Source organism: Emydura macquarii, unplaced genomic scaffold, assembly GCF_026122565.2.
Source record: "Emydura macquarii macquarii isolate MOO-44397 ecotype Brisbane River unplaced genomic scaffold, CSIRO-AGI_Emac_v2 contig_2805, whole genome shotgun sequence".
Taxonomy (NCBI): domain Eukaryota; kingdom Metazoa; phylum Chordata; order Testudines; family Chelidae; genus Emydura; species Emydura macquarii.
Genome location: NW_027132942.1, coordinates 5,216,060 through 5,241,002, shown reverse-complemented (window position 1 = coordinate 5,241,002; position 24,943 = coordinate 5,216,060). Strand labels below are relative to the sequence as shown.

The following is a 24,943-nucleotide window of genomic DNA, read 5'->3' as shown; positions in this document are numbered from 1 at the left end:
GTCAACTAGGGAAAGTTTCCAGTTCACAGGACCTAGTTCTCATAGGGGACTTCAATTACCCTGATATCTGCTGGGAGAGCAATACAGCAGAGCACAGACAATTCAGGAAGTTTTTGGAGAGTGTTGCAGACAACTTTCTGGTGCAAGTGCTGGAGCAACCAACTAGGGGCCGTGCTTCTCTTGACCTGCTGCTCACAAACAGGAAGATTTGGTAGGGGAAGCAGAAGTGGGTGGCAACCTAGGCAGCAGTGACCATGAGATAGTCGAGTTCAGGATCCTGACAAAAGGAAGAAAGGAGAACAGCAGGATACAGACCATGGACTTCAGAAGAGCAGATTTTGACTCCCACAGGGAGTTGATGGGCAGGATCCCCAGGGAGGCTAATATGAGGGGGAAAGGAATCCAGAAGAACTGGTTGTATTTTAAAAAAACCTTATTGAAGGCGCAGGAACAAACCACCCTGTTGTGCAGAAAGAATAGCAAATATGGTAGGTGCCTAGCTTGGCTTAACAAAGAAATCTTTGGTGAGCTTAAACACAAAAAAGAAGATTACAAGAAGTGGAAGCTTGGTCAGATGACTAGGGAGGATTATAAAAGTACTGCTCGAACATGGAAGAATGAAATCAGGAAGGCCAAAGTGCAATTGGAGTTGCAGATAGCAAGGGACGTGAAAGGGAACAAGAAGGGTTTCTACAGGTATGTTCCCAACAAGAGGACGATTAGAGAAAGTGTGGGCCCCTTACAGAATGGGGGAGGCAACCTAGTGACAGAAGATGTGGAGAGAGCTGAGGTACTCAATGCCTTTTTTGCCTCTGTCTTCACAGACAAGGTCAGCTCCCAGACTACTGCACTGGGTGGCACAGAATGGGGAGGAGGTGAACATCCCTCAGTGCTGAAAGAACAGGTTCAGGACTATTTAGAAAGATTGGACATAGACAAGTCCATGGGGCCAGATGCAATGCATCCGAGGGTGCTGAGGGAGTTCGCTGATGTGATTGCAGAGCCATTGGCTATTATATTTGAAAGCTCGTGGCAATTGGGGGAGGTCCTTGATGATTGGAAAAAGGCAAGTATAGTGCCCATCTTCAAGAAAGGGAAGAAAGAGGATCCAGGGAACTACAGAATGCTCAGCCTGATCTCAATCCCTGGAAAAATCATGGAGCAGGTCCTCAGGGATTCCATTTTAAGGCACTTGGAAGAGAGGAAGGTGATTAGGAACAGTCATCATCGATTCACCAAGGACAAGTCATGCCTGACCAACCTGATTGCCTTTTATGAAGAGGTGACTGGCTCTGTGGAAGTGGGGTAAGCGGTGGACGTGATATACCTTGACTTTAGCAAAGCTTTTGATACAGTCTCCCACAGTATTCTTATCAGCAAGTTAAAGAAGTATAGGTTGGATGAATGGACTATAAAATGCATAGAGAGCTGGCTAGATCATCGGGCTCAACGGGTAGTGATAAATTACTCCATGTCTAGCTGGCAGCCGGTCACAAGCGAAGTGCCCCAGGGATCAGTCCTGGGGCCAGTTTTGTTCAACAGCTTCATTAATGATCTGGAGGACGAGGTAGATTGCAACCTCAGCTAGTTTGCAGATGACACTAAGATAGGGGAGTGGTAGATACCCTGGAAGGTAGGGATAGGATACAGAAGGACCTAAACAAACTGGAGGATTGGGCCAAAAGAAATCTGATGAGGTTCAACAAAGAGAAGTGCAGAGTCCTCTACTTAGGACGGAAGAATCGCATGCACAGCAACAGACTGGGGATCGATGAGCTAGGCAGCAGTTCTGCAGAAAAGGACATGGGGGTTACAGTGGATAAGAAGCTGGATATGAGTCAGCAGTGTGCCCTGGTTGCCAAGAAGTCTAATAGTATATTGGGCTGCATTAGTAGAAGCATTGCCAGCAGATTGAGGAAAGTGATTATTCCCCTCTATTCGGCATTGGTGAGGCTGCATTTGGAGTATTGTGTCCAGTTTTGAGCCCCCCACTACAAAAAGGATGTGGAGAAGTTGGAGAGAGTCCAGCGGAGGGCAACAAAAATGATTAAGGGACTGGAGCACAAGACTTATGAGGAGAGGCTGAGGGAACTAGGTTTGTTTAGTCTGCAAAAGAGAAGAATGAAGGTGGATTTGATAGCGGCCTTTAACTACCTGAAAGGGGGTTCCAGGGAGGATGGAGCTAGGCTGTTCTCAATGGTAGTAGATGACAGAACAAGGAGCAATGGTGTCAAGTTGCAGTGGGGGAGGTCTGGGTTGGATATTAGGAAAAAGTTTTTCACTAGGAGGGTGGTGAAGCACTGGAATGGGTTACCTAGGGAGGTGGTAGAATCTCCATCTTTAGACCTTTTTAAGCTGTGGCTTGACAAAGCCCTGGCTGGGATGATTTAGCTGAGGTTAGTCCAGCTTTGAGCAGGGGATTGGACTAGATGACCTCCTGAGTTCCCTTCCAACTCTAATATTCTATGATTCTAAGTTTCCCTTGTCCACTGCTTTTCTTGACAGAAGCACCCAATGTGTGACAAGTGTTTAAAATTTTCAAAAGTACCTAATTCTCATCTTTGAAAGTTACTTAAGATCTGAAAGTTACCTAGACACTTTTGAAAATTTTATAAAGATCTATTTATAAACTCTAATTATTGCTTATAAGTCTGTTCCTCTAGTCAGATTTTCTCTCTATTTTGCCATTATTTTCTTCCAGTGGAGTGGTGTGACAGTTGTTCATACACTATGTTACTTAAGCAGCATTATAGAACTTATTCTATGCTGTGTTTTTTAGATCCTGCGTGAAGTGCCTGCTTTTGATGTTACCTATACTGCAATAGTCATATCTCATTCTGGGCGCATGGTGTTCACAGGCACTTCAATGGGGACCATTCGATCTATGAAGTACCCACTGCCTGTGCACAAGGAGTTCAATGAGTATCAGGCCCATGCTGGCCCTATTACCAAGGTAAGGAGTTTATTTTTCTTTTCCCACCAACATCGGAGTCATTTGGACTCCCCTGCTTTTTTCTTTCTTCTACTTGATAGCATCTGCTAGTGTTAAGGTTACGTACTGTACATGAAAAATGTGAGAATTATCTGTATTAATTTTTATGAATGTTATATCACTTTGGTTTTGTTGGTTAAGATATTGTTGGCTGAAAGGTAGCTCAGGATTAAATCCTGCAGCCCCCTCACTAGAGAAACACATAAACCAGAGTCCCAAGTCAGAAGAAGGAACTTTAAAATCTCGAACAAAGGATCTTTGGAAGGAATAAAAGACGGTCCGTAAGCTGAGAGGGAAGATTCACTGACTGGGAAAATCAGACTGTCTGGCAAGCAGCAGTTGCATGTGGCATCCTGCCTGACCCAGCCGTAATGCTTTGGCTGTAACTGGCCTAAGTAGAACCTATTTAAACTGGCATGTAAAGGCGAAGTTTAGATAAGACAATATATATGCAGGCTTTTGTTATTTTCAACCCACCTGTCTCTGCTTGTGATATTCCTTTGAATAAATTAATCATACTCTGTTTTGAACAAGCTTTTTTCTGGCACTGCTTTTACTAGTTTGGATCACAGCTCTCAGAGAGACTATCGTAGCAGGGGCCAAAACTAGTTGGACCTGCTGAAGGTAAATTCATTGGTAAACAATGGATGATGAAGCCTGGTGATCCAGTCCAAGAGTGAGTGATCTGTGGGGTTCAGCCCTGAGAGAGCCACATATGTGGACCTGTGGCTTGGAGAGGGAGCCCAAAAGAAAGACTGAGAGAAGGATCACAGGTGCAGTTCACTCTTCTTCCATAACACTGTACTGAGTTCCATTATAAACCTCTGTTACATGCATGCAAATGCCTCAAAAATACTGCTCTGGGGCTCTTTGTCTGTGCTCTTTGGTGAATTGTCTCAGAAAATGTTAGGAGAATCTATTCACCTCTATCTGAGTTATGGGAGAAGATGAAAAAATACCTTCTCAGCATTTAAAAGAAAAAAGAATTGTGCTCAAATATGGCTGAACAAAAAATTCCTATTTTGGCATATGGCATATCATTTCTGAGGAAGTCTCCTATTTAGGTTTGGCTGGAGTGAAGAAAATAAAAATAAAGTTGTAAGGAATTGGAAAATCTCTTCTGAGCATGGCCAATGGACATTTGTTAAGTTTTTAGTAGAGTCTAATGAAGCCACCTCCCCTGCTTTGAAAAGGGAAGTGAGAATGTCACATCTTCCCTGTCCAGACTGACATGCTGAGGGCACACTGCTAGCACAAACTGCAAAAGAGAAATTGTAACTGCCAATCTATCAACCTTTCAGAAACACAGTAAAGCAGATGGATGGCATCCAGAGGATGGATATGGCGAGGAGGTCAGCCTGTCCAAAGCTGGAGAAATTTCAGATTCTTTTTGTTTAAAAAAAAAGCCAAATCCCTGGACCCTTTAAAACTCTTTTTGTAGAGGCTAAAACAACGAGAGTCCTGTAGCAACTTAAAGACTAATAAATTTCTGCGGGCATAAGCTTTTGTGGGTTGCAGCCCATGAAAGCTTGTGCCCGCAGAAATTTGTTAGTCTTTAAGGTGCTACAGGACTCTCGTTGTTTTTGCTGTATATAGACTAACACGGCTACCTCTCTGGAACTTTGTCTTAAATATCATTGGCACATAAGTGGGCCCCTGACCTAGGGGATTTTGTTTGTACTAGACTTGTAATTCCCCCCTGCTATTGTAGTAGTATTTGTGTAGCTCCTCTGGTGACAGGAGTGCTAGTGTAGACAGGGCTCAGGGGCTGCTAGTGTTTTAGCTAACCTGTTGTCTAGACCTGGTCTGAGCAGGGTTAGAGGACTTGGTGGTTAAAAAGCTGGTGACTGGGCTACATTAGCATTCTCACCACAACTTCACTGATAATAATAATGATAGAAACTCTTTGGAAAAAAAAATCTAGTGTAGACATAACCTATATCTGCCCTATCTCTTTTCTACTCCTTTTATTCTGCTGTCTCTTCCCTGCTTAGATGTCCATAACATGTGACGACCAATTTCTGCTGACCGTCTCAGAGGATGGCTGCCTGCTTATCTGGAAAGTGTATGATAAGGAAGGACGGGGTCTGAAACGAGAAAAGGAAGTGGGATATGCTGAGGAAGTGCTGATCACGAAAACAGATATGGAAGAGAAGGTATGAACAGGTTAAGAATCCATATCTACACTCTGTCCTCAGACTCCCAGTCTAGACATTATGACCTACATTTGCAGAATGCTGTGACCATCTTTGTCTGTACTACACTGTAGCTAAGTGGACTGGCCACAGTATATAATTCAGAAAACAGAGGCTACACCCAAATAACTGGTGTGATGTTCCCCTGGTGCAATCTGGACTGGTGTATTGCTGCATCACCTCAATCCCCCGCTCCTGGAGCCCGTCTTACTCTGCTCTGCTGTTAGAACCTCCCTCTCCTGGGCTGTTCACATACAACCTCCAGCATGTAATCCGCTCCCAGCTGAGTGAGTGAGTGCTTCTAGCCAGCCACTCTTTGGATTATGCAACAGAATGACCCCAGCTAACACCCCCAGTCCCACATGCAGCCCTAGGAATCTCTGTCTTACGATGTTCAGTTATGTCCACTGAACAATGTAAGCTCGTATAAGTTCATCGATTTAACAAAGAAATTGATATGTGCCAGCCCTGTTATTCCTGTTATGCTTATAAAATAAACACCAGGATCTTATTCAGGGGGACAAGGCAATATGCCACATTTATTGTGAATACAAAGATTTCAAAAAGCAATTGCCTGCACACTTTCACACACACAAGGTTCTACAAAGATGAAATATAGTTACCAGCCTCAGTTGCACAGGTGGCTAAGAAACGAGGGAGGGAGCAGGGGTCTGTCGGTGCACACCGATGCTCCTGGAGGATGATTGTAGAACCAAACCCAAATTCCTCATCTTTCTGTCCCCTTTTAGAGGGGTAAATTCTTATGCCATTCTATAGCTTCTGCTTCGTCATGCTGCATCTGCATCCTGGTGTGATTATAAATCACCCATGTTTTGCACGCATGACCATTGTTATTATTTTTCATAGTTCATCTTGTTTTTGTCCTTTGAGGTGGATCCAGCGTCATCAGGGTGGGCAGTCTTCGGCCATCTGGGTTGTAAAACTTGCTATCTTCACTCCCTTGAACATTCGAGGCTGGTGCCTTTTCCCGTCACTCTCTAGTCACACATACACACATCATTCATTCATCTAGTCACATTCTAATCTCCTAACATTTACTTAAAACTTGTAACTGGAAGACACAAATGTCCTTCAGAAACAATAACATTTCTTTTTATCTAAAACATTCACTATTATTACAAAATAATGTGGATGTGGGGAAAGCGGTGCACGTGATATACCTTGACTTTAGCAAAGCTTTTGATACAGTCTCCCACAGTATTCAGCAAGTTAAAGAAGTATGGGTTGGATGAATGAACTATAAAATGGATAGAGAACTGGCTAGATCATCAGGCTCAACGGGTAGTGATCAATGGCTCCATGTCTAGCTGGCAGCCGGTCACAAGTGGAGTGCCCCAGGGGTCGGTCCTGGGGACGGTTTAGTTCAATATCTTCATTAATGATCTGGAGGATGGGGTAGATTGCAACCTCAGCGGGTTTGCAGATGACACTAAGCTAGAGGGAGAGGTAGATACCCTGGAAGGTAGGAATAGGATACAGAATGACCTAGACAAATTGGAGGATTGGGCCAAAAGAAATCTGATGAGGTTCAACAAGGACAAATGCAGAATCCTCCACTTAGGACGGAAGAATCCCATGCACTGCTACAGACTGGGGACCGACGAGCTAGGCAGCAGTTCTGCAGAAAAAGATCTGGGGGTAACAGTGGATAAGAAGCTGGATATGAGTCAGTAGTGTGCCCTGATTGCCAAGAAGGCCTTTAGAGGTTTTTAAGCTGTGGCTTGATAAAGTTTTGGCTGGGATGATTTAGCTGAGGTTGGTCCTGCTTTGAGCAGGAGGTTGGACTAGATGACCTTCTGAGGTCCCTTCCAACTCTAATATTCTATGATTCTATGAAAACATCCTCATTTAACACTGAATCTTTCTGTTTCAGAACATTTGCTGATGTTACTTTAAGCAGTGATCTTAAAACGTGTACTTCAATAATAGCAACAGTTTTACAGAATGATCTTTGGTAACTTTACAAACAGGATAATCAATGACCAAATATTAGTTTTGGACAAACAGATGGTGGTTTCAAACAAACTTATCAATAGTTAACAGATCACCCTACATACCCAAAAGGCAAAGCCTCACAGAAACTGCTGTGCTGGTTTGTCACGTACCAAAAGAATAAGGGTATTTCACATAGAATCAATATAACAGAATCAAACTTTGGGCCTACATTCCAAGTGAAGTCTCCAATACACTTCAAACCAAATGCACTGCTTTAGGTCAAACAAACAAACAAATTTATTAACTATAGAAGGATTTTAAGTGATTAAAAGTTAAAACATAAATCAGATTTGGTCAAGAGAAACCCAAAAAAAATGCATTCCAAACTAAGATTAACACTTTCAGCACCCTTACAAACTTAGGTGATTCTCACCACAGGCTGGCTGGTTTCCCTTCAGTCAGGCTCTCCCCTTTGGTCAGCACTTCAGTTGGTTGGTGGTGTTTGTAGATGAAGGTGGAAGAGAGCGAGGCGTGGCAAATGTCTCCTCTTTTTATAATGTTCCTTCTCCCCTCTGGGGCTTTGCCCCCGCTAAGAGTCAGGTGACTCATATGGACTCATCCATTTCCTGAGTCAGTGAGCATTACCGCCTCATGATTCCAAGCTGCCCAAGGGAAGGGAGGTGACTCACTCGAGAGTCCAATTTATCCTCTGTTGATGCCCAGGCCAGTCCTCTGTTCCTGGAAGGCTGAGTTGGGTTTGTCCTATACATGCCTTGAGAAGGTGCAATCTGCCCCTCTGCTCCTGAGGGGTTTTGCCTGGACATGGTTCAAGCCATGAGGACAAATCTTTGGGAATATTACATAGTGAAGCCTCATAACTATACACGTGACATTACAACAAACATGTCACTGTAACAATAATGATCAGTACATCATGAGCATTCCAATGACATCTAATGTGACATACTTTGTATTAGACAATACACCATTACATTATAAGGGTGACCATGGGGGTGCAGGGTGTCACAACTGGAGCAACCAATATTGATGTGCAAAGAGGATTGTTCGGGCAGCTTCCATTTCAGCTAGGGTGAAGAGTAGGGGCCCTATGCCTTGGCCAACTCATTAGAGACTTTCAGAGCAGTTTAAGTGGAGAGGGCAGAAGCAGGATTTCTACTTATCCTCTCATAAGACAGCAACACAAGGTCAAGGTTCAAAATTAGGATTTTTCCTTTCCTTTCCTTTCCTTGCTCAGTGGTCCATTCATCCCCATTTTGAGAATGTTCTGGAAACTCTCAGTGCCATGGTGCCTTTTGCAGCAGTGCGAATATGCAGAGGCAATACCCTCAAGGAAATATAGTTACTAGTAAATAACCTCTCTCTCTTAACAATCTTGTCATCTTTTTCCTGGCAGACTCAAGTCATGCTAGAACTGAAGACTCGTGTAGAGGAGCTAAAGATGGAAAATGAATATCAGCTACGACTCAAGGACATGAATTACAATGAGAAGATGAAAGAATTAACTGAAAAATTCATCCAGGAGATGGAATCCCTTAAAACCAAAAATCAGGTATTGTTCACATTGTAGCAGAAAATAGCAAGAAATCTCTACTCTTATTGCTCGTGTTAAATTCACAACTCGCATATTGCAGCCATACATCCCATGAAAGTGCCTACAAAATCTGTTGGGAAAATCAAATACCTCTTCCAATAGGCCACAATAAAAGTGCCCTGTATATTTACAAAGATAGATCATAAGAACATCAGAATGGCCATACTGGGTCAGACCAATGGTCCATCTAGCCCAGTATCCTATCTTCCAACAATAGCCAATGCCAGGTGCTTCAGAGGGAATGAATAGAACATGTAATCATCAAGTGATCCATCCCCTGTCACCCATTCCCAGCTTCTGGCAAACAGAGGCTAGGGACACTTCAAAGCATGGTTTTGCATCTCTGCCCATCCTGGCTAATAGCCATTGACCTATCCTCCATGAACTTATCTAGTTCTGTTATTGTCTTGGCCTTCACAACATTCTCTGGCAATGAGTTCCACACGTTGATTGTGCATTGTGTGAAGAAATACTTCCTTTTATTTGTTTTAAGCCTGCTGCCTATTAATTTCATTTGGTGACCCGTAGTTCTTGAGTTATGAGAAGGAGTAAATAACACGTCCTTATTTACTTTTTCCACACCACTCATGATTTTATAGACTTCTATCATATCCTGCCTTAGTCATCTCTTTTCCAAGCTGAAAAGTCCCAGTCTTATTAATCTCTCCTCATATGGAAGCTGTTCCATACACCTAATCATTTTTGTTGCCCTCTTCTGTACCTTTTCTAATTTCAATATATATTTTTTGAGATGTGTTGACCAGATCTGCATGCAATATTTAAGATCTGGGCGTACCATGGCTTTATAAAGAGGCAATATCATTTTTTCTGTCTTATTATCTATTCCTTTCCTAATGATTCCCAACATTCTGTTAGATTTTTTGACTGCCTCTGCACATTGTGTGGATGTTTTCAAAGAACTGTCCACAATGACTCCAAGATCTCTTTTTTGAGTGGTAACAGCTAATTTAGACCCCATCATTTGATATTGTGGCAGATGGCTAGCTTCACCCTAGTGGGTCTAACACTCTTGCCTCTCATAGTGGGCCAGGGCGTCTCCAGTTACCCCGTCTCCCCCCCCGGGGGGTCGGTAGGGACCCGGGCCCATCCATTCCCAGCCCAGGGGCCTATGAGTAGCAGCTATGTGCTGCTGGCACCGTGTTCACAGCTGCAGTATTTTCCCCTGGGCTAATCTTCCCTCCCCCTGTCCTTCTGGCTTCTTGAGCCCGGTACCTTCCTCAGCACTCCAGTCTGTTCCTCCACACAACTCTGCACTCCTGCACCCGGCACAACACAGCACAGCACGGCACTCCTACTCCTCCAGCTCACGCTCTGTCTGTCTGGAGCAGAGGGTTTTTATGAAGCACCTGGCTGGTCCTTAATTGGCCTCAGCTGCTTCTAATTGCCCCCTAATGACTCTTAGCTAGTCTGCAGGGAACAGAGCCCTGAGCATTCTGGGGCTTATATACCTCCCTTTGAGCACTCTCCTACTGCCTTCTGCCCTCGCTATATCACACATCCCCCCCCGCTCAACACCACGGGGTTGGGCTACTTGGGATGCGAGGCAGTGCTGGCGTGACAGTGTGTCAGCGTTGCCATGTTGGCTTCCAGCCCTATCCTGTACCCAGAAGTGGAAAGGCTGTAGAGAGAGGAACCATCGCGTCACTCTTGTGTTCTTCTCCTTATTGGTGTGCATCCACTGGAGCAGGACGTGGTCTGTCACCAGGGTGAATCTCCTCCCTAGTAGATAGTAGCAGAGGGTTTCCATGGCCCACTTAACTGCCAGGCACTCTTTTTCAACCACAGCATACTTCTGCTCTCTGGGGAGGAGTTTCCTGCTCAGATACAGGACTGGGTGCTCCTCTTCATCTATCATCTGTGAAAGGACAGCCCCTAGTCCTGTCTCTGATGAACTCCTTCCCAAAATCTGGAGCTATAAGCACCAGGTGACTACAGAGAGCTATCCTTGAATCGGCAAATGCTTCTTCGGCCTTTGCAGTCCGCTTCACCATATCTGGGCCCCGCACTTCTATCAGGTCAATCAAAGGCCCTGCTTTAGTGGCAAAGGGGGATAAATCTCTTATCATACCCCACTATTCCTAAGAACACCTTGACCTGTTTCTTGTGGACCGGTCAGGGCCAGGCCTGGATGGCCTCTATCTTGTCCCACTGGGGTTTTACCAGGCCTCTTCCTACCACATACCCCAGATATTTGGCCTTGGCCAGCCCTATTGCACACTTGAGGGGGTTTGCGGTGAGACCAGCTTGTCGGAGCCTCTACTCTCCGCCTCTACTCTCCCCAGGTGCGTCTCCCAGTCAGGGCTATGGATGAACACGTCACCTAGATAGGCAGCAGCATACTTGGTGTGGGGTCTCAGTACTTTGTCCATCAGCCTTTGGAATGTTGCGAGGACCCGATGGAGATCGAGGGGGAGGACGGTATACTGGAACAGGCCATCGGGCGTGGAGAAGGCAGTCTTCTCTTTGGCCTCCCTGGCGAGGGGGATCTGCCAATAGCCCTTGGCCAGGTCCAGGGTGATCAGATATCGAGCCTTGCCCAACTGTTCCATTAACTCATCGATGCACGGAATCAGATAGGCATTGAATTTAGAGATCTCGTTTACCTTCCTGAAATCATTGCAGAATCTCAGGGTGCCATCGGGTTTGGGAACTAGGATGATAGGGCTGGACCACTGGCTGTGGGACTCCTCGATAACCCCAAGTTCCAACATCCTCCTCACTTCTGTCTGAATTTCTTCTCTTTTGGCCCTGGATATCCGGTACGGCTTTATCGTCACCCGCACTCCAGAGTTGGTGATGATGTGATATTCGACCGCCGTCGTACATCTGGGCTGCTTAGAGAACACGTCCTGGTTCCGCTGGACCATGTCGACGACCTCTGTCCGTTGCTCTGGGGTTAGCTCAGGGGATATTCCCTTTCAGAGAGCCTTCTCAGGAGGATTTGTTATATCAAGAGGTCCTCGTGCTTCTTTATGTAATGATAGAAGAGGTCCCTCCAAAAACAAATGGTTTTATAGCAATTATTTTCTTATCTCGAAGAAAAAGAGAGACTGACATCCCATCTATACCTGCAGAACTTCAACAAATTCATTCACAAGTTGAAATTCAGGATGATCACCCTCACATGGATAATCCTGACTATGGAGTCCAGAGACTGGTTTGCATTTCTCAAACTTCAGGAACTTCCATATCTCCATCAATCTATCCTTTCGGAAGTACCTAAGATATACAGTGGGCCAGAAACACTACCAACTCTCCAGGGCACCAAGAATATTTACCAAGGTGCTATCAGTATTGGCGGCTCACCTGAGAAGATGCAACATCACCATATTCCCTTACTTAGATAATTGGCTCATACACAGGAGAGCTCATCAACAGACCTCAGAAGCTGTCCACAACATGCTCAACTTCTTCCAGAGGTTAGGATTGAAAGTCAACAAACTGAAATCAATCTTAACCTCAATTCAGAGAATCAAATTCATCTTTCAAATTCTAGACTCTTCTGCATCCAGGCCATGCCTACCTCAGGACAGATTTGAGAACCTGTCCACTATAGACCTCCAATTGGAGAGAAACCCACATACATATATACAATTGTGTCTCACCATTCTAGGTCATATAACCTCTTGCACCTTTGTAATACCATATGCCAGACTTCACCTTCATTGCTTGTGGAGCGGGTTGAAACTGTTTTACACACGCTCCAAACATCACCAGGACATGCCTCTCATCATCCCACCCTTGATCTTATCCATTCTGAAATGGTGGAAAAACACAATGAATGCCTGCAGAGGGGTCCCATTCTGGGTGCCTCTGCCATCCAAGATCATCATCACAGACTCATCCTTGTTAGGATGGGGTACGCGCACATATATATGTATTGATTGCATCTATATACATGTTCAGGTCATGTGTGCTAGTCTGTGTCTTAACCATTCAATAGTTGAGGAAAGGGAATTGTGCAAATTAATGCAGGAACCAGGCAGCTATTGCTGGTGGGTGCACACTGTAAGTATGTGGCCTATGTCTTCTAACTGGCCACAGCCACAAACAAGGGAGTCACAAAGGTCCCACTTATAGTAATTAGCAGCACATCTGAAGCAATTGAGCTTTTACCCAAAGATGGCATGGAAGGTCAAAATCAGGAGGCTGGACTGTTGGACCTGTCATGAGATAGGCATTGGCTATGTTTGAAGCTTCTTCTTGCTACCTAGTACACTACCTGGAGTTGATATTGAGGTTCCTTAGGGGAATTGTCAAAACAGGACACCTTGAGCTAAGACAGTGGCTCGGTGGATTAAACATCTTTAATCAGGGGCAGATATGGCATGTCTTGCACCTTAAGGAGCAGATTCCGCAAGATGATTTCTTGCCTGATGTCAGGAGGTGCGATGTTGGACAGGACTAGCAGCTAGGCCAGGTTGGTTGGTTTCATGGTATCTCTTATTATATGCAGTTTCATTCAGGAGAGAGTCTCCTAGTCCAGTGTGAAAAATGCTGAGCTACATTAGGGAGCAATACTCTGCTACGGAATAGAACAAGGCAAACCCAGAGTTTCTTAGTGACTGTGCATTGGTACACAGGTAGAACCAGCTAGTTTGCTGAGCAGTTTGTTTCTTGTCTTTATTTTGAGCAAGGTCTTGGTAAGATGTTCCTTGAAAGTCAAAGTATGAGCCCAGTATAACACCTAGATATACAGACTTTGAATCATGATCCACCCTGTGTCCATTCAGGAAGATGTTGAGCTGTTTGTTGGCCTTTGTATGGTGGAATGCATGGAAGCATCTGGAAATTGTCTTTTTGGTGGTAGGTTTAAATCTGCATATTTTGCAATAGTGGGCCATCTCTTTTATGTCAGCATTCCAGACTTCTTCTAGATGACTGAAATCTTAGTCCTGTACTGCAGACAGATGTTGTCTGCATAGGTAAAAGTGTTGGAAAGGTCATTTGTAAAGTGGTTGAAAAATGTCAGTGCTAGAATTGAGCTCTGAGGTAGAGCCTTGTTTTGGGACTCCAGGAGCTGTTTTTTGTCCAAGTTTCACAGGAAACCAGCAGTCTCTTAGCAATAGTTCCACAACCATAACAACCCACTTCAGTAGGACTAATGAATGCTTGTACAGTGTTGGAAAAATATTCCAAATGAGGTTCGTTTACCCTGCACCAGATAAAAAGAGATCTAAGCAGGTATTTGGGCAGTCTCCAAGTTTTATTTCTGCAGAGGTCGGACACTTCCCAACAAGTGGTCAGTGTGAGACCCCGAAGGCATGCTCTCTTGCATATTTATACAAACACAAACAAAGAATTTACATATGCATAAATTCTTAATGCTTATTGGTACACTCAGATTATTATTGTTATTACTATTAATGTTACACTTTCTACTTCTTCTAACTATAAACATATGCATAACATAAAAAATAAGGGCAAAAGGTTTTAACTTATCTATCAACAGTGTCTAGACAATTTCTCTAAATTGAAGAGAAAACAAAAAATACTTATCACTGGATTTCTTCTGTTAATCCTCTCTGACCTTGGCAGGGAGAAGCACCATAAACATATTAAAGAGGAGCGGGAGGGTAGAAAGCAGAACACTAAAAACAACAAAATGGAGTAACTGTGGTCAAGCAAACAATTATTTTCTTTCAACAGTAGGCCAGTATGCCAGATTGTTTCATATGCGGCAGTAAGACCTAGGAATACTGTGCCTGTTTTCTGCCTGGTCTGGAATCCATTCAGTGTAGATGGTAAGTGCCAGCCCTTGATCACAAGAACTGTGGTTTGGACTGAAGCCTGCTTGATCTACATTCGTGATAGCATCATGAATAGGTAGGAGCAGTTCTTTGAAGAATAAGTCTTTCAAGTAATTTATACATGCAGCTTAGCAAAGAGATTGGAAAGTATGTTGTTGCAAATCAGTGCTCTTTCTCAGGCTTTGGCAAGGCTAATATCTTTGTGCTGTGGCAGATCTTAGTTATTTTATTATTTTGGATGACTCTAGATAGAAGGATGCGTGTGCTGATGAACAGATTAAAGATACAGGGTCTGTGGTCCCAAAGGGAGAAGAGAATGCACATCAATCTCCCAGAACTCAGAGCCATACAAAAGGCCTCTCAGTCCTTCATCCGCCTAAGAAAAGGGCATTTGATTCAAATGATGATGGACAACACAATCACTATGTTTTATATACATTTTAAAAATGGAGCCAAGTCTTCCCCTCTCTGCTAGGAAGCCATCAGGCTCTGGAATTTGTGTATCAAACATCAAATGTACACTTACTCGAACTGCAGAACACTCGCAGACAACCTCAGTAGACATTTCCTCCCAAATTATGAATAGGAGAGCAAACACAAGATTCAGCTGGTCATCCTCAAAGGTCTGGGGTGATCCCAAGGTGGACCTCTTCGCCACTCAATTCAACAAGTGTTAGAAATTTTCCTGAAAGGGAGGAATGAGCCAAGGATCCATAGCAGATGTGTTGCTGATACCATGGTCAGGAGACCTGATATATGCAAACATCCCCGACCCTTCTGTTACCTAGAGAACTCTGCAACCTCAGACAGGACTTGGCCAAGTTAATCCTCATAGCTCCAGTGTGGCCTAGGCAATTACGGTTCACAGATCTGCTGAACCTGTCAGTATCCCAACACAAAGCCTTACCTTTGCGTCCAGACTTGCTGTCTCAGAACCAAGGACAAATCCTACACCTGAATTTGGTATCCCTGCATCTCACAGCATGGTGGGTGGGTGGATGTCAATGATAGTACAGGCATGATCTTGTCTAGTTAGGGAAGTTCTAATAAATAGCAGAAAGAATCAACAAGGCAAACCTACCTAGCAGAATGGAACATATTTTCTTAGAGATGCTACCAAAAATCAGTAGCACCTCATCACTCCCCGATTGCTCAAATATTTGACTACTTATTCTAATTGAAATACAAGAATCTGTCCCTCAGTTCTGTCAAGGTGCACCTAATGGCTGTCTCTGCTTATCATCCACTGGTGGAGGACCATACACTTTTTCTTATCCATCGGTAATTAGGTTCCCGAAAAGCCTAGTTAAGGTATTCAAACAATCAAGGAAACTATATCTTGAACTTGACTTGAACCTGATACTCTCAACCCTCATGGGGTCAGTCTTTAAACCGATGGCCTCTTCTTCCCTGCTGCATCTTTCCAGGAAAGTGGCATTTTTGCTTTCTATAACTTCTCCTAGAAAGGGGAAATTCAGACATTGACAGCTAATCTGCTGTACACAATAGTCCACCTGGACAGGGTATCCCTGAAGCCATACCCTAAATTTCTCCCTAAAATAGTGACAGAATTTCACTTAAATCAACAAATACACCTCCCATTCTTCCAGAACCACACTGACCTGAGGCAGCGTTGCATACTCTAGACATCAGGAGAGTCCTGGTCTACTACCCGAACAGGATGAAACCCTTTAAAAATCATCGAGACTGCTTGTCTATGTAGTGGAGAGGTCGAAAGGCTCTGCAATTTAATCTCAGAGATTGTCAAACTGGATTTCTGACTGTATCAGAACATGATATGGCATAGCCAAGGTAGATCCACCCTCCGCAATCAGGGACCCACTCTACCAGAGCACAAGGTGCATCAGCAGCATCACTGCAAAAATCTACCAATATCAGATATCTCTAAAGCAGCTACAGGGGCATCAGTCCACATGATCACAAGGCAGTATGCTCTAACTGAGGCTTCAAGATATGATGCTGCATTTGGTAAAGCAGTTCTTCACTTGTTGTTTTACTCCTTCAAGCTCCTCTCTCCTTAATGCAATCACTGCTTGGGAGTCACCATCAGTGGAATGTGCATATGGACGAGCACTCAAAGGAGAATGGGAAATTATTTACTGCGTGCAGTAACTGGCATTCTTTGAGACATGTTGTCCATATACACATTCACAATCCGCCCTTCCATCCCTCCATCAGAGACTTCTTTGGGGATCTGCAGTAAGAAGGAACCGAATGGCAGCCAGCACATTGGTGAATGTTTCACCCTTATACCGTCACCACAGAGCACAAGGATTGGGAGGATACATACACATTGTATGGTGTAGCAAGGCACTGTAACCTTCCTTGGAGCCTGGGCCTGAGGAAGGGCTGTGATGCCCCTGCTGGATGGAATCGCCAGCTTACATATGGACATAGCTGGCCAAAAACGTCTCTGATCTCAAGCTCTTGAGATGCACGTGCACCATTACTGGAATATGCATATGGACAACACATCTCGAGAACTCCTGTTACTAGACATGGTAAGTAACTTCCCAGTCATTTTGTTCCAATCCTTAGCACCCCTTTGGAATGTTGTAGTATAAGGGTATGTCTACACTGCAATTAGACACCATGGCTGGCCCATGCCAGCTGACTCGGGCTCGTGTGGCTGAGGCTATGGAGCTATTTAACTTCAGTTTAGACTTCTGGGCTCAGGCTCCAGCCCAAGCTCTGGGATCCTCCCACCTCACAGGGTCCTAGAGCCCAGGCTCCAGCCTGAACCCAGAAGTCTACACTGCAATTAAACAGCCCCTCAGCCCTAGCCCCACGAGCCGAAGTCAACTGACACAGGCCAGGTGCAGGTTTTTAATTGCAGTGTAGATGTGCCCTAAGTGGGCATTCCTAGAGCTGTAAAGGTATATCTCAACAACATGGAATACACAGACGAACTGTACCCTGTTCATCTTGTTCTACCCAAAATGTCAGGACCTTAGAGCTTCAGAGTTGCTGCAGGCAAGATGTTAAACTACTGCATCGATTGGCATGCTGGGCATCTTGGAAACCATTTACAAAGAAGGAGATGAGGTCCTTAGTGGCATTGTGGGGAAAAGTGTATGAGCCTCACCTGAGTAAGACTTGCAAAGTAGGTTTCCTGTTACTCACAAGCTTTTCTAATTTCTTTAAATAGATATAGATCTATGTAGCTTTATACTATATTCTAAGAGCTCCATTAACTTGGTTTTCCTTTGCTTTTCAGTCTGTCCCTTGTAGATTCATTTGCCCTGAATGCTTCATTTAGACCTTATTGACCCCTGCAGTCTAACTCTGAAAAGGGCAGAGCCAGAGCTACAAATTCCACTCTTTCTTTGATTTATTCCCCATCATAGGCAGGCACTTGAGAGATTTGTAGGTTGGTTTGCTGTTTTCAGATGAGGATTTCATCTGTTTATATTTTTTCCAGGTGTTAAAGGCAGAGAAAGAAAAGCAGGAACTGCAGTACCAGGAGCAGCTGTCTGAGCTGATGGAAAAACAGTCCAGGGAGGTGCAGGACCTAGGTTAGGACACATGGGAATATTTGCAGCCAGAGTGGGAGGAACTGCATTGAACTCATGGCAAATGATGAAGTGGGGAGGGAAAGTCCATAAAAATGTGTAGAGCATTAGCAAAATGGTGCAAAACCTTAAGGAAAGGAGGGTATTACTGTCATTACCAAGAATTATTTTAATTGATTTGTATTGTGGTAACACCCAAAATGTGATCTCAATTTGAAAAAAACAAAGAGTAAGAAAGGATGGGTATAAACCAGAAAGTGGGGAAATAGGGAGTGACAGGCAGCTGAGGAAGGTTGGGGGAAAGTTCTAGTACCATTTGGGCAGCTTCAAACAGCAGAAGAGCCCTACAGAAAAGGAGTATAGAAATCCATGTAAATGAGTACCAGGAAAATGGAGGAATTCAAAGAAGCATTGGAGATATGGGGAAAGGCAATAGCATGTTTTTATGCTATTGGACTGAGCACATCACAATGACAGAAGAAAGTGAAGCAGTGATGCTTGTTAAAGTACAGTTCTCCTCTACAAGCTGACTATGTAAAAATGACATAATCTTATCTATCATTCAACAAGGAAACCAGTATGCAGTACACCATCTGCAGCACAGAAGTAGCTAGGCCCAAAATTCATAGTTAAGATCATGGCAGGGGAAGGAGGCAATTCCTGAAAAGCCAGTGCCTACACTTGCTCTATAAGGGTATGTCTACACAGGAATAAAAGACTCCTGGCACCATGGGCGCCGGGTAAACCTCCCGTTAGGGGAGGCTAGCCCATGGCCCCGCTCCTTCTGCCTAAGGCCACGCCTCTCCTGCCCCCTCTCTCGCTGCTGCTTGGAGTTCCCCCCTACTACAGCTGGAAGAGCTCTACCCCACCCCAGAGTCAGGCCACCTCAAGTCCTGACAGGGTGGCCCCGGTCCCCCAGCTGCATGTGGCCCCATCCACCCTGGGCTCCCGCCGCACAGCCCCAGCGCCCGCTGACGGCCTCAACGGGCCCAGCCACCCCAGAGAAGCAGCCCTACCTGGCCCCAACACCTGCTGGTGGCCCCAGCCACCCCGGAGCAGTGGCCATGTGTGGCCCCAGCTGCCCCAAATCCCCACTGGGTGGCCCCAGCCGCCCTGGAGCACCAGCAGGGCAGCCCGGACCAACGGCTGGCTCATCCCCCTCCAGTCCCCACTTTGTTCGCGGGAGGCTGAGAAAGGCAGGAAGCTGCAGCGGGCTGGCAGATGCAGCAGGAGGGAGTGGGGCCTCAAGGTGGAGCATGGGTGGGGCCACGCCTGGCTGTTTGGGAAGGCTAAGCCTTCCCCTGCCTACAGTACCTGGTGCCCATGCCTGGCACCTTTCCCACTTGCAGCATCCTATTGCTCAGGCTCCAGCCCGAGCCCAAACATCTACACAACAGTTTTACAGCCCTGCAGCCCAAGTCCCTTGAGCCAAAGACAACTGACCCGGGCCAGCCACAGAGATTTAATTGTTGTGTAAATGTACCTTGAGAGCATTGCTCATACAACTCTGATGATCACACTTCAGGTAGAGGTATTGCATCAAGTAGATCGGAGAACCCTCCTATTGGGTATAATTCATTCACTCTGTTTGGGCCCATGTACAGAGTACCAACTATAATCAGATGCACTGAAGCAGTAAAGTGGGAGCAACTTGAGCTGTGTTCTCAAGTGCTGACAGCATGCTGGCATAAAATAAGGCAGTCCCAGCCCAAAAGAACTCACAGTGTAGAAGACGGACACACAGAAAACAGGTCACTCTGGAAAACCCAGAGAAGAATAACTTTTGTTTTTAATGTTAACATATTTCTTGTGGGTATTGTGCTAAAAGTACATCTTTAGGAGGGACTTTCAATGAGCTGAGGCAGTGGCCTGGGGCAGTGAGATGGGATGTGGAGGGCATTCTGTTCATAAAGATCAGCATAGAAGAAGGCACAGAGATGGGAGTGGGAAATGATGAATGGGGACATTGGGGCTGTAATTAATAGTGAAGTAGTAGGTACCAGGCACATGATAGGAAAAAGATCAGAAATGTCCGAGGCAGCGATATGTATGGCCATAGAGACAATGACAAGAACTTTAAATCTGATACTGTGCGTGATGAGAAGGCATTGCTATTGCAAGCAAATGTCAGCAATACCGAGGTGTCAAAAATAGGGTGGTAAATATAGAAGGATAGGACATACTCTTCCTGCTTTTAGCTCTATCATTTCCATCTTGTTCCCAGAATCTGGCAACAACCAAAAACTTTTGTTGGAATATGAAAAATACCAGGAGCTGCAAGTGAAATCCCAGCGGATGCAGGAGGAATACGAGAAGCAGCTGCATGATATGGAGGAGACCAAGAACCAGGCCCTGGAGGAGCTGACAGAATATTATGAGGCGAAACTGCATGAGAAAACCACATTGCTAGAGGAGGTAGGAACTACACACATGCCTTGGGCTGCTGACTGTATCCTATTTCTAATTGTAGTAACATGTTTTCCAAAGCTAAGGGAGGTTTGCCTTCTGCACCAAGGGCCCTGTCCCTGATTGTGGGGAAATGAGTGCACAGGAAATGGGTTTCTTTATTGCCCTTCTGAGTTAGCTGGGGCATATGTCTTCAGTAAATACCATTCTAAGGCAATTGTCTGACCATGATATTTCTCTTCCTGCCTCTCCATCTGTTTGGAAAGAATTCCTACCTGTGTGCCTTATGATCTTTCCCTGTTTGCGTGCCTCTTTTTCTGCCCCCTCCAAACAACATGACCTTTCTTCCCTGCTTGTTTTTCCTGCATCTGAGAAGTCCCCACTTCACTGCTTGTCCTGGGAACTGTTCAGTCTAGTTTTATGGAGTTACTCACCTACAGTTACCTGTTCTCAAGATACCCACCTTAATATATCCCCACACTTGGACCTGTGTACATGGGCTTGGTGAGAACTCCTATACCTCAAAATTATAGATCGCTATCTGTCCCTATGCTTCTGGAGTGCTAAGAATCTGCCCTCAGTGATCCATCTGTCACAGACAGACTCTTCATCAGTCCTGTTTTGTCCCTTTGCCAAGACAGCTTCCCCTTTCTGACTGTCTATGTTAACTCCCCTGGAGCTGTGACTGCTGATCAATTGCTCTCATCTTTACCTTCCTCCTATCCCGAGACACTCAAATACTATGGTGACGTTCCCCTCTGCAATCTAGACTGGTGTATAGCTCTATCACTCCAATCCCTCACTCCTGGAACCTGTCTTGTTCTGCTTCGCTGTGTGAACCCCCACTCCTGGATCAGCTCACACACAGCCTCCTGCAAGCAAGTGGGCTTCAACTCAGTGAGTGAGTGCTTCTGGCTATCATGCAATAGAATGATCCCAGCAAACACCCCCAGACCCAGATGCAACCCTAGGAACTTCCATCTTGCAATGTTTGGAGCTGCCCACAGAACCTTGCAAGCTTATAATTAATTCGTCAATTTATCAAAGAAATTGATATGCACCAGCATTGTCACTTTAAATGAAATCTCTACACACACCCAAACCACATGCATTATGTTAGATCAGTGTTTCTCAATTAAATTTGGCCACGGAACCCTTTTGAACTCGATAAATATTTGCGGAACCCCCCAAACTCTTAACAGTATTTTTACATATGAGGCCAAAAAAAATGTCAAAATAAGCAAATTATATACAAACAACTAGGTCAGCGTTTCTCAATTAAATTACACTTACACTCCATACCCTCCGCCGAAAAATCCGGGACACCTTCCCTTTTTTGGCGTCGCGGAGAACAGCTGCTCTCGGCGGCACGGAGAACAGCTGCTCGCGGAACCCTAACAGTGTTCCCGCAGAACCCCAGGGTTCCGCGGAACACCAATTAAGAAACACTGTGTTAGATAAAACAAACACATTTCTTAAGTACAGAAAGATTTTAAGTATTATAAGCCAGAGGACAGCAGGTCAGATTTAATCAAAAGTAAACAAAAGGTGAATTCAACTAGAGTCCTGTAGCACCTTAAAGACTAACAAATTTCTGCGGGCATAAGCTTTCATGGGCTGCAACCCACTTCGTCAGATGCAAGTGGGTTGCAGCCCATGAAAGCTTATGCCCGCAGAAATTTGTTAGTCTTTAAAGTGCTACAGGACTCTCGTTGATTTTGCTGTATACAGATTAATACAGCTACCCCTCTGGAACTTTTCACAAAAGGTGAATTGCATTCTAAACTAAGCTTAACACTTTCAGCAACCTTACAGTGTTAGATGATTTTTTCACTACAGGCTGGTTGGTCTGTCTCCAGCTAGGTCCTCCCCCTGTGGCCAACGCCTCAGCTGCTTGATGTTGTTCGTAGATAGAGTAGAAGAGAGAGAGCTAACAGCCAAAATATTCTCCATTTTCAACATGTCCCCCGGCTCCCCCCTGAGGCCTCGCCACCCCTCCGTTTCAGGATTAGGTAACAAACAATATCCGTGCATGGTTTTCTCTATGTTCTGAGACACCGTGGTTCTTTGTGGATTCGTTTGTTGACATCTGGGCTGGTCCTTTGTTCTTGGAATGCTGAGCTGGGTTGCTCTATACAAGTCTTAGTGAGGTGTGAATGGCTTCTCAGCTCTGTAGAGTTTGCCTAGATCTGCCTCAAGCCATGTGAGACATACTTGGGAAGACTTCATAGCGAAACCTCATTACCATACACATGATACTGCAACAAACATATTACTGTAACAATAACGTTCAGTATGCCACGAGCATTCAAAAATATCTTACATGACATACCTTGCATTAAACAATACAGTTACACCATAAGGGTGACCATGATTGATACACAATCACACCATAAGGGTGTACATGGAGGTGCAGTATGTCACAACTATGTTGACAAGCTTGGTGTAAATAGCGAGACACATACCATATCCACTGTGCTCTAAATTGGTTTGTCATATACCTTTCTTTTAAAAGTGTATGCTTTTGGTGGCTAATTCTACTGAGGTGCTAAACCCACTGGAGTTTGAAACCACCAGTATCATTGAGGCCATTGGGCTTTACACCCCCACCATCTGCACATTAGAAGTTAGAACCCTTGGTATTGGAGAAACTCCTGATGTATTTTGGGATCAGAACCTGGGACTCACAGCATTCAACACCAGTGCCTCCCAACAACGCCAGGCCAGTGGCATTGGCACATCCAATGTTGGCATGTTCCACCACATTGAAAAAGCATACTGCAGCTTGGGATGAGGAAGGACAGGTACACAGGTTAATGATGGCTCAGCTGAAGCCAAGTACTTATCAGTGGCATGGCATGACATTTTCAATATCCCAGTATCTCATGATACATACAAGGCGTGTCTTTGCACGTACAGTTTGTGTGAGGTGACGCTGTGTGGAGGATACCATTTTGTTTTACAAAATGATGTCCTCCATGCATGTTTGGGGGCTGGACAATATCATCCTATGGACACAGCTGGTGCTGGGGCATACATATACTGCACACCACTGGTACTTAGCCACTGAAGAGGAGAAAGAAGACAGCAATTCCTCCCTTCATTATCTCTCTTCAAGAACTGCCTCTGTAAATTACCATTGCATGAATTGTGTCATAGAACTGGTAAGAGCAGTAAAGTCATTAGAGGTGCTTATGAATCCTAATATACCAGAACTGGCATCTATGAAAGGACCTGCTCCATGTATCTTTTCCTCATGTCTTTGTTTTCTGTTCCCAAAGCAGTCACAGAAGAATCTCTTTCCTATTTTCTCACTATTATTAAGATTTAAGCCCAAATTTTCGAACTTGGATGCCTAAAGCTAGGTACTAACTAAGTGACCTGAATTCTAGAGGAGCTGAGCTCCTTGTAGTTAGAAGTGCTGAGTACTCTCAGTTCTGACATATAGTCCATTTCTGTTGTAGTGCCTAGCTATGGTTTCAAGTGTCTATCTTTAAGCATCCAGTTTCAAATTTTTGACCTCCGTCTTTCAAATAGCTTCCCTTGTTAAGTCTGTGTCATAGCGTGACCCCACTTGGAATGCCCGCCTGTGGCAAGCTACAGCAGAACAGGTGTGCCAGCTTCAGTTTCTCCTTTCCAGTAACCCATGGACTCTATGCCAGGCTCTTTTGCCTCAATAATACTCCTCCTTGGGCTGGTTTATTTAACAAACGTGCAAATGGTCCAAAATATAAGCTCCATTCATGTACATATAGTCCATTTATTACCTCAGTGCAACTAGTCATTAAAATCACAAGACATCTCATCCCTCAGCGCCCCACATTCCACATCTTTCCATCACTCCCCTCTTTGTCAGTCCTCTTGTCCCTCTGTCAAGACGGTGTCCCCTGGCCTTCCAGTTAGAGCACAACTGTGCTAGTCCCAGTGGGAACCCCCCCACAGCCTTGCTGAGAGATTGTCTTCACCACGGGAGCATCCCTTACTCAACCTAGCGCTTTCACTGTCCCCTTGGGTCGAGCACTCCAGCATGAAGACATAAGCAGGTAAGCCCCTGCACTGCTCCCTTGTCTTCAGTCCTCCCCCACCATCAACTCAGGGTTTCTGGTTGAGAGGCAGCAGGTATCTCTCTCTGCTGCTCCTCCTGCCTTCATCTCTCCCTGGCCTCTGGGTCTTTGGCTTGGGGAGCTCAGCAAGCAAATCCCACTTGCTCTACTTGCCTTCAGCCTTCCCCCAGGAAACTTCTGGGTTCTGGGAGCTTTCATGTATCCTGACTGACTGACCTGGCAGCTCTCACTTGTTTTCTTCCTGTCTGACTCTAGGAGCCCTGACTCTCTGGGTCTCTCTGCTCTCTGAGTTTCTCTTATCTTGTATAGATCCAGGTACTTCCCTGCCCTCCTAACTGGGAGCACCTCTTCTGGCACAGGGGAGCTGGATCTACATCATTCACAGGGCCCACCACCCTGGGACAGTCTAACAAT

General features: G+C 44.9%; 1 protein-coding gene across 2 annotated transcripts in view; it reads left to right on the top strand.

Annotated features, from left to right (window-relative positions):
• Positions 1-24,943, top strand: part of CFAP57 (cilia and flagella associated protein 57) — a 124,621-nt gene that overhangs the window by 50,631 nt on the left and 49,047 nt on the right. For both annotated transcript variants that reach the window (XM_067567742.1, XM_067567741.1), the window contains exons 10-14: positions 2,780-2,953; positions 4,987-5,148; positions 8,558-8,713; positions 17,969-18,062; positions 20,284-20,474. In XM_067567742.1, coding sequence (XP_067423843.1) covers positions 2,780-2,953; positions 4,987-5,148; positions 8,558-8,713; positions 17,969-18,062; positions 20,284-20,474 — 777 coding nt within the window. The remainder of the gene's footprint in view (positions 1-2,779; positions 2,954-4,986; positions 5,149-8,557; positions 8,714-17,968; positions 18,063-20,283; positions 20,475-24,943) is intronic.